Here is a 10,283-nt window from a genome sequence, read left to right as displayed (position 1 = left end):
TAGCCCTGGTGGATGTCCTTGGTAAAGATTTTAGCCCTGCTGTTAGAAATTTGTTGCAGAACAATGCTTAGACAATGATAAAATAGCTAACAGGGAGCTAGAAGTTGTGCGCAATTCACAGCGCACCACGTGACTGGTGTTTGCATTAATACAGTCTGCGGAAACAGAAGCAGGAACCATTAGGAATGATTGTAATTAGCATATGACTAATTCATTGGGCTGTTTGGGTTTCCATTTCATTTATAAAAAGTCTCTGGACCATACCTCATCCGCATATTACAAACTGACATGCAGATCCCTTGATTTTCTGGTCTAGCCTCGCTGGCAGTTTCTGATAACTGTTCATGCTGCAGAGCATACATAAGCCATGAGTGAGCTCAGCTATTTCCTGTAAAATCGTGTTCCAGACTGACCTTCTCCCCCTGGCAAGCCCTCACACACCAACAAATAACAGTCCCTGACCACATAGCTCAAGGTTTGGACCCCTTCACCAAGGAAATGCAATGCTACAGAGGGAAAATCAGATTTGAGCTTCAAGCTTCCACGTACAAGGCTGCCTCCACACACAGCCAAGGTGTGGAACCAGGCAGACCAATGCAGAGCTGAGGTCTGTGTCTGGATCCTGCACAGAGCAGAGAATTGAAATGCTCTGGTCCTTTTAGAGCACTGAACCTTTCAGGAGCTACCTACTCATCATATGAAAGTCACAGTGGTTTTGTAATAAATCATACAGCATTAATGATCATAAAAAAACTTAACCATGGAAAATTGCTCTAATGCTACCTCAGTACATTAATAAATGATCCCTTAATTATTTCAAATTATTGAGCATTGGTCTTGCTTCCCTGCTACGCTAGAACAACTTCATGACAAATACAAACAGGAGAATGGTGTTTGAACTAGCTCTGAAATCGTGATAGGTGTGTGGATCCCAGAGAGTGGCAGGGCTCTCCTGTGGGCCAGCAGCAGCCAGAGCTCAATTGACCGGTGAGTGAGTGATACCCACCAAGCAAACATCAGAAAGAACAGGTGTTTTGAAAATAGTAGGAATCCAACTCCAAAAGAAAGCTGAGAGGTAACTGCATACACACAGGAAGGAGTTGAGATGGAATATTTTTTACTCCATATTGAAGACAATGTCCAATGCCTGGAAGCTGAAGCCAGTTACATTCAACCTTAAAAATCAGCAGCAGTTTCCCAGCTTGGTGGGAGATTAAACACTGAAAGAATGGGGAATTCTTTAAAATGATACCTTTCTGAATGGCAAGATTTCACTTGCATCCAGGGAAAATGTCCTTTGCAAGTGCAGGATCACGTGGGTCCTGCTGCATACCAGGAGACGAGCTGATCAAAGCAGATGGATAGAAGGAAACGAAGTGTCACTAGAAACCCCCTGAGCAGGTCAAAGAGAGAGACAAAACAACCAAGAAAGCGACTGAGATCTTCTGAGCTCAGACTTTCCCATCTTACACCCTCTCTCCAAGGCACTGGGATGCTCATCATGCAGAGCCTTGCATGCAAGCCTGATATCACCTCACTGGCAGAAGAAAGTTCAGGTGTATCTAGCTCTGCCCCACAGCAACCTGGCTCCTTGGGGAAGCTGACCTTTTAGAAATCAGAGGGATTTCCAAAAGCAGTGGATGACAGCTTTAAAACACAGCCAGAAGGAAATACAGCATTGATTTTAATAGAAGCAGAATTAGATTAGCTCCAGCTACCAGGCAAAACGTTCCCCAATAACTATTATAACACAAGCCTCTATGGCACCAGCCAACAGCCCATTGTTAACCATTTCCATGTAGGAGTTCGTTAAAATGACAAAAAAAATCCTGCAAGATAGAAAGCTTTCTTTCCTCCCAATGCAGAGTGATAAACAAGATGATAGTTGAAAGGACTCATCCTCAGTCTGCCTGAGCATCATGACAAGCCAGCATGCCCTCAGCTCTATCCCCTGCCTTGCAGAGGACCCAGCCCCTCCTGCTGTCCTCAGGGACAGGCTGGGGAGATACAGGGCATGTTATTAAAAAGGGAAAAATATCTCCTACCTAATAACAACTCCCATCCCTTTTTTAAATGACTGTGGGATCAGGTGTGACTCTGAAGCAATATAGATGGGAGGAGGAAAAAAAAAAACACACACTACCCTAAGGTGGTGAGGTTCAGCCAATTATACATTCAGGAAGCTGTATTAATTAGAAGCTTTTCAAGAGAAGAGTTAAAGGACTCTGCAAACGCAGATGGAAACCGATTTTAACAAGCAGTGACAAGCCCCGGTGTCGGAGAGGCGTCAGAGCAGTACAATGTCCTCTGCTGGCATCTCCAGTTACTACAGGGGACGGCTCCGGCCGAGGTTGTGCAACACCAGCACCAACTTGTCGCTGAGTCCAAGCCAGCCATTAGTCCGATTGATTCTGGGGGGAATATTACTATATTAAAATGAAATATTTTGTAGCTGGAGCTGGTAAAGGATTATCCCCTACATAATCTTCACTGCTCTTCATGAGAGCCCAAAAGCACCTGGGTCATCTGATTGCTCAGAAGTGACCCATCATCATTGGCTCAGGGAGGAGGAATTGATTTTTCCTTCTTCTTAACGACAATGTGTAATGCAGCAGCTTTACACACTAGTCAACAGAGATTGAGGTTATTCAAGAGAATAATTCAATGATTATTCATACCTGAAGCTTTTTTTAAAAAAAAAAAACTTTTTTTTTTTTTCCAGGCACAGGAAAATGCAGACCAGAATGGAAAGTCATAATCAATTTGCTTGTTCTTTAAATATGGTTATGGGATTCTCCTTTTTTGTTTAAGTCAAGTAAGTTCAGAACACGGATATGATTTTGTTTATAAGCATCAAAATAGGCTCCTTTAAATGTTACATGTGCCACCTTAAAAAGGGTACATGAAAGCCATTTAAGAGTTAAAAAATAAATAAATAAATCTAAGTAACTGACCAGAGAGGTTTTAGTTCATCCCCAAGTGAACACTAACTTTGAGGAAATTCTTCAGGTTTATTGCACTAACCCAAGAAAACCAGGTCACATAAAACAAATGAGCACATATTACCTGTGCCGGCAAAAGCGCCATCTCAGCAGAGACTTGCTCACTTGGTACTTGTCCTAGACTGTTATTTTCGCTTTTCTGAGATGTGCTTCATGGGGAATACTACAGGGAGCAGACATCACTTTTTGCAGATTGTACTGTACAGGTCCGTGAGTTGGAAACAAGGACTGTGAATGCCAACTTGTGACAGATGTAACATCCCTCTCACACATGCTCCTCATCCCAAATGGGTGTGCAACATGGAGAAAAGTGCTCCTAAAAAGCCTCAGAAGGGGGAAAAAAAGCCACCAAATGACCACAGACACAGGAGACAGAGGGCCAGAGTTCAACTGCTGACCACTCACTCCCAAGCCCTGGGGATTATCCCGTCCTTGCCAGCAACTTGTTCATGTAGTGACATACCAGCAATAAGTGGATGTGATTTTTGGCACAATAAACCCCTGAGACCTGAGTGGGAGCTTCCAGACTCCACTGGAGCCTAAGTATACCCTGTCCAAGTAACAAACCAGCAGCAGCAAAGAAAAGCCTTGGTGTGATGCTCAAGACACAGCACAAAAGCTGAGCTTGGTTACAGCATCTACCACCTCCTGTGGTGGCCAGGGTGAGACAGATGGGTTTTGTCACTCTGCATCCCTTGGTACCCCACGCAGCGCACCCAGCTCTGTGGGCTTGTTTTACGGGTATTAGGGATTTATGAATGATGCACAGGGGTTCAGATCAAAAGCACAAACTGAGGTCTGTCTTAAAGTTTAATCACTTTATGAAAATGGAACTTTCAATAATTTATTAGGATCTCTCTCATTTGTTAAACAACATCCAAGCGAGCTTGGTGACACTTTAGATGAAGCTGTAAAGAGAAGTGTTTATTTTAGATGTAATTGGACAGCTGTTTTATTATAAGTTAATGAACTATGGTGATTAAAAAGAATTCAGTTTTAGCAAACCATGTTTTAACAATTAATCCTGACTAAAATCACAACTAAACAAGAGCTAGGGAGCTTTCATGACAACGACTAGAAGCAGAAGATGGAAAAGCAAACCCAGTGAAGTGCAACAGGATGAGTGGTGCCTCCAGACAGGCTCCCTGTGCAGGGTGTGGGTTCCCAGGAAGGCAGCTGCCCCACAGCCACCAAACCACTCCATGAGCCCACACTACCACTCCACACCACCATCAGCTCCTCTGGCACAAAGCTCCTTTGGGCCCAAGATCTTCACAAGGGTCTGCTCACACCCCTCCATCTTCCCAGCCCCTCTGTGCTCATGCCCCTCCTTTCCCCTTGTCACAGGGAGGGAGAGGGAACAGCAATGGCAGTAGGCTCAGAGGTAGAGATATTTGACCTCTTTCTGGTTTCAAAAGACTTTTCAGACTTGTTTTGCCCCAGCTCTGTGTCACTTTTGACAACACCACAAGAAGCTGATCCAGAGATGAGGAGTCCTGCACCCATCCCTCTCACTCTTCCCAGTTTAGAGACATCTGCTTTTTAGCTGAACATGGTGACTAAGACCAGAGACCACAGAAAGCAGTTGCTGGAGTTTCCATAGGAGTTTCACAGTCCATACAGAGCAGTTTTTAAGAAGCAAAGTCTTTGCCCTGCTAGAGTTGCAGGGAAAAAGTTCCAAAGCATAAAATGAAAACAGGTATGTACGCCATGTGTGCAAGTCACTTATCTCCTGCTGTTATTGTAAATCTGTTCCTGATCATTGTGGCTTCACAGCAGCTGCCTCCTGATCTTTTTCGACTTCAGCCCTCCATTTGGCCTTCTTTTGTTCATTCATCCTCAGCAGTGTGTGATCCCTTTTGGCAGCCTTTGAAAAGAAATGGTGAAAATCATTGCATGCACACATTTCCCACCACTAAGTTTCCCTGTATTTGCACTACTTGCTTTGATATCACACTGTCCTTTTTGATATTTTGTAGCGAAAGACATTGTGTCTCCTCATTTTACTAAACTGTCATCATTTCCAGCTTCTAAATAGCATAACAGTTGCAGTGCTTGATGTTTACAGGTGCTCAAGCAGGATGGAAGAAGGGCACAGCACTTGCAGCTGGGACAAGCTAGTCTAGCTGCAGACCCTCCCTCCCCACCAGTGGGGTGGGAGAAACAAGTCTCATATCTTTTAGTGGCCATGGTGGCCCAGTGGCTAGCTGGGCAGTGCCATGGGAGCCCCACTCCCTTTGCTGCAGGGTAGGACCCGGCTCTGCTGCTGTTGTGTGAGCTGCTCCACAACCTTTGGACAGGCCTCCTGGTGAAACACCATGATATGGGGGCATTGCAGTGCACTTACTTATGGTAAAGTAGGTCAGAAGGAACACATTAACAAGCAAGTTGTGTTTCCCTGTGTCAGTCTCTCCTCAGGAGAATAGGGTGATAGACATCCCATGAAAATATTGCTAATATGGACTTAACCTCAACACCTATCTGTCACCCAGCTGCTTATTTTAAAAGAGCATTAAAAAGAGCATACACAGACCATACATTAAGTGAATCAGTTCACCTCACTCAGAAGCAATACTCACTTCTTTGCCTGTGATTACCATGGCCAAACAGCCCAGCAAGGTCAGTGCAATCATGATATAGCAAACCTTTATCCTCACACTGTTCCTTGCCGCGTCGAGGACCTCAGACCTGTGGAAGACAGAGCAGAGTTTCCATTCTGTAGCAGCATGTGGGAAATAAGATCATGGGGAGCTGGGTAATGAATCCTCAAATCTTCCAGCAACTGCCTTTTTATGTACTATGAATTTAACCTACTCTTTCTCCAAGTGCTTAGAGGACTCAAAAAAAAAAAAAAAAAAAGCCTATGCAGGAAAAATTTGGCCAACACCCTTCACACACACACACACACAATGAGGTATTGGTACTCCCAGCTGTTGACAGCAACAACACAAACAACAAACTCTGCTCTTGTATCTTCTTTCACAACAGAGTGAACAGCTGAAAATTACAAGGACAGAAAAGCAATTTCATCATGGTAACAGAATTACGAGAGGTCCACTCTTGGGAGTTGCAGGGCACAGTGTGGGGTGCTGCACAGTACCAGGAGACACTGGGGCCATGCCTTGCCACCCACAGTGGAATAAAAGCATACGTATGACATTTTGGCTGAGAACAATAGAGAGTTTTCATGCAGCAAAGAGGCACGGCAAGCGGTGATTGCATGTGTAGCCACATCCCCTTCCCAGCTGCATGAAGTAAGTGCTCTGCAGCCCTGTCTCGCCACCATGTAGCCCTCTGCCAGGCAGCTGGCAACAGGCACACCAGTATCTACCGCAGTGAGAGACTGAGCCTGAGCTGGAGCGGACAACTACACCGTCCGTCCAGACTTGTCTTCCCAAACAACTGCGCACAGCCATTGCTGAGAAATCTCCTCTACCTTCATGAGTGACTCACAGTATTTATCTAACCATTCACACTTGCAAGAGACTACAATGTGACAACCTGAGTCATTCATGAAATCCTATCCAGCTGTGAATTCCTTTACTTAGCAAGGGGAAGGCCAAGTGGAGGAGCCCCTAGTATGCCACAAGTCTGGAGGCATTAGGTCTCTGAAATGAAATACAATCCTTTAACAAAATTCCATGGGACATGAGATATCATGGAGTGTAGAACCACAGACCAGACATGAGGAATTCTTTGCAGATGTCTGTCACCAGAGCTGTGTATAGCCCTAACTTTCTTTTAAAATGTATGCAGCGTTATTAATTGCTAATCAATAAAAGCTAGCCAAGAATGTTAAAAACCCAAAGTAGATGACATTTTACTGTGGTAACTTCTGAGCTACAGAGCTACTTGCCTTGCAAAAGACACTTCAGCTGAGTCTGAAACTTATGCTACCTAAAATAAGTGAATCCAGCATATTTCACAAGGTATAACAAGGAGTTAATGCTCCCAGAAGTTGGGATTATTTTTGGACACCTGTAGCAGCAAGCCCCAAAAGCGTGGCAGTCCACAAACACCCACCCTGTAAACACACTTCTGACTAATGCAGACTGGTGTCTCAATCTGTTTGTTCATATCCAAAAGCATCATTCAAGCGAAATGAATTTAATATCAGAAGGAAAAAGGTTTTACATATACTTACGTTATGTACTTGGGAATGTCCTCCTCCTTTTTAAAGCGTCCTGCCCATACTAAGACCTTTTTATCAAAATTTGTAGGCCTTCTTTCATTCTTGAATGCTTTGTAACCTTTAAGAAATTTTACAAAAGGCAACAGTGAGCTAAACTTAAGAAGAGGAAGAGAAGAAAAAATATAGCTACAGAGGAAAAGGATTCAAAGTTCAGAATAGCACTTTTCTGTTCTGTGAGAGCCAAATGTGCCTTATAATGTCAATGGGATTATGTAGCTGGTATGAGATACTTGGTTATGTTTGGAGCTTATTCAATTTAAAAATATATATTTTCTTTATTTTAAGTGGGTTTTAAACTAAAAATCTCTCCAACATTCCTTATTAAGAGGTGGAAGGGATGTGGGGCTGAAGTCACCCCAAGCCCACAGTATGTTCTCACCCTGCTTGCATCTTGCTTTAAATAGTGAGTTCAGCACACTGCCAGCAGCACTAATAAGTCCTCAACAGCATCTCCTTTGGAAAGTGCTGATAGAGAGATGAGGTCTGTTAAAATACAGCCTGGTGGGAGGCTGTTGTTCTCATGCAAGCTGGGTACCACATTGCTGTAATCTAATGATGATATATTACACCCCAGGAGACTACCGCAGTGATGCCATTAGCATGCTGTCACTGTGAGAATGATGAGAAAGAGACTCCGGTGCCTCTTGACAGAAACAAGCCCAATGACAGGCCACAATGTGGCCAGCGGCAGGGAAACCCTGTGAAAATAGGGTAAGCGATGGCTAGCCCCAAACCTGGTTTTTGCCTTGCACGTCCATATAGGCAATCATTTCAGGCAGCTGGATCTGCTCATGTACCCAGGCAGGGTGCACACAAGATGCTGGGTTATGATGCCCTGTACTTGCAAATGTGAGACTGGTGTTTAGTAGTGCGCTGTGGGTGACAGAGCCCTGTGGGGGAGGCAGGCATGCCTCAGGGCACGCAGAAAGGGATGGACACGAACATGAACAGTCTCTATGTCCCCTACTCCCTGGCTGTTGGTGAATTACTGGTGTTTGGCTAAAAGGAAATGACTGCAGATACAGAAGAGGGCACAGAGCATCTCTTCCTGCCTGTGCTGAGTTGTGAAATTACATTAAGTGTCTTGGCCCCAAGCCTGTTCATGTGTGCCAGGTCTTGTGAGCGGCTGAAAAATTCCAGGTGTGAATCTTGGTACTCCAATCCCCAGGTAAATTTAATCTCCTGCTTCTCATATTTTTCTTAACCAGTGTCAGTGAGACCAGGAGAGAGACATCTGAAATATCAGTGAGAGCCTGAATCTGATTTGCAGCCAGCAGTGGGATAGATTGCTAAAAGGACAGGCTCCATCTCAGGGAAAACAAGGGCAAAGCCCTTTTCTAGACAGCCACATCCATTCCATGGAAACACCAGCAGCCCCACACAGCCTGGTCTTGCTAGGGTAAAGAATCTGCAAAGGCACGGCCAAGGAGGTGATGGTATGGATTATAAAGAGAAACTGCGCCAGTGAGATTGCCCACCGCAGGACGGGCTGCCTGGTACAGAGACCTCACTCATCTGGAGGGGGTACCAAGCAGCTCCCTGCTGGGAAGATCAGGCTAGAAGGATGCCCAAGCATGGATCTGACCTTCCTTCTCACTAGAAGGAGCAATAAACACATCCACTGCCTTTAAGTTACTGCACTGAGCCACTCCTATGTCCCTGTCTGAGCTGGCATACCCCTTACCTCCAAGGTGTGCTGGGTGGGGAGGGATAGGACATGGCAGTGGCAGGCATCACCATCCCTGAATGTGTGGGGATGTGCACCCATCCTCCACCAGAAACCCAGCAGGAGGGTGTGAGGAGGAACTTTTACTTTCTTTTTTAATTAACAGATTCCGGGACATGAGATGTCCGTTTGTTTGCCACCACAAGAGAAGGACTATTTAACACAAAGAACTTTATTCCTGACTACTATGCTGGTTGGAACTCTTGATTCTCTCTGTGCCTCGGCAATGCTTATAACCCCAACACAGCACTGAAATAGCACAGCCATGGATGGGAACAAGGGTCATTGTCTAGCTGTTTCCTGGAAAAAACAAACACGTTCCCCTCCGTTCTGCAGCACGAAACAGTGACCAAAGCACTTCTACCCACCTGGATTAGCTGTCTGCTGCACCACATCCCGCACACCCCTGGCTTTGTCACCGATGGCCCTGGCAGGGCGCAGGAACAGAGGAGCAGTGTGGGGGCCCCAGGTGCTCGGGCGAGCCCCTCCCCACCACAGCCTGGGGCTGCTGCCCAAGAGCCTCCCCAGCATCCTGGGCTGCTGCAAGCAAACGGCCGGGGCACCGGCTGGAGCCCAGAAGGTTGACCCAGAAGTTATTTACATAAAACTACCACTTCCTGTGAGTGGGGAGTAGCACACTTTTCCACATTGGCTGCCAAAAGTTTCTTCTTGCGTCACGATGACTAGTTAAATTTATTGCCCGTGTTTGTCAAAGTGACTAACCTTCTGCATTACACAGGCAGAAACGGCTGCTGTGGCAGCTCACACCCAGCGTGGGCTCTCCCCCAGGCTCACCATCCTAGGGAACTGCTCTGGATATCAATGGGTATTTATTTTTTTTTTTCCTCACTCCTTATTATGCTAGGACTAAAATAGGACAGCGTGCTATATTCTCCACAAAGATAGGCTCCGTAACTGTTAATTATCACAGTCGGTTAAGCTGTTAGAGTTCTTAATTGTTCTCAGCTAAAAAAATAATCTTGCAAATCAGTCCTGTTAAACAGCCTTTGTGAAGAGGAAAGGCTTTTTCGCTGTCTCAGAATAAACATGGTTTAGTGAAGGGAAATTAAAGGCAATGCTTGTGGCTGTAAATGCACGTGGTGACCCCATCCTGGGATCATGACAGTCCCACATTTAAACAGCAAACTTTCCTAGAAAATAAATATATTTCAGACATAGTTTAAATCAGTAAACTAAGAAATCATGTAAAAGACCTCAGGTGATGTAGTATTTGTCAGTGAGTACAACTGGTCATTGAGAAGTAGCACTAACCTTTGAAGAATTTGTCCTCTTTCAATTCAGTCTCCACAAAGTCTGACTAGCCCTGGGTGCTTTTTATAACATCAGCTGTGCTAATCAGAGA

General features: G+C 45.0%; 1 protein-coding gene across 1 annotated transcript; it reads right to left on the bottom strand.

The window, feature by feature from the left end:
• Window positions 1–3,801: 3,801 nt before the first annotated feature.
• Window positions 3,802–9,534, bottom strand: LOC118245510 (protein FAM162B-like). The gene is made up of 4 exons (XM_035541755.2): window positions 9,289–9,534; window positions 7,147–7,252; window positions 5,582–5,690; window positions 3,802–4,869 (listed from the first exon to the last, which is right to left on the bottom strand). Exons 1-4 carry the CDS (start codon window positions 9,449–9,451, stop codon window positions 4,762–4,764), a joined length of 486 nt encoding a protein of 161 aa, XP_035397648.1. The 5' UTR covers window positions 9,452–9,534; the 3' UTR covers window positions 3,802–4,761.
• Between the last annotated feature and the right edge of the window lie 749 nt (window positions 9,535–10,283).

This window comes from Cygnus atratus, chromosome 13 (genome assembly GCF_013377495.2).
Source record: "Cygnus atratus isolate AKBS03 ecotype Queensland, Australia chromosome 13, CAtr_DNAZoo_HiC_assembly, whole genome shotgun sequence".
Lineage (NCBI taxonomy): Eukaryota > Metazoa > Chordata > Aves > Anseriformes > Anatidae > Cygnus > Cygnus atratus.
The sequence above is the reverse complement of the archived record's forward strand: the minus strand, read 5'-3'. Positions and strand labels throughout refer to the sequence as shown.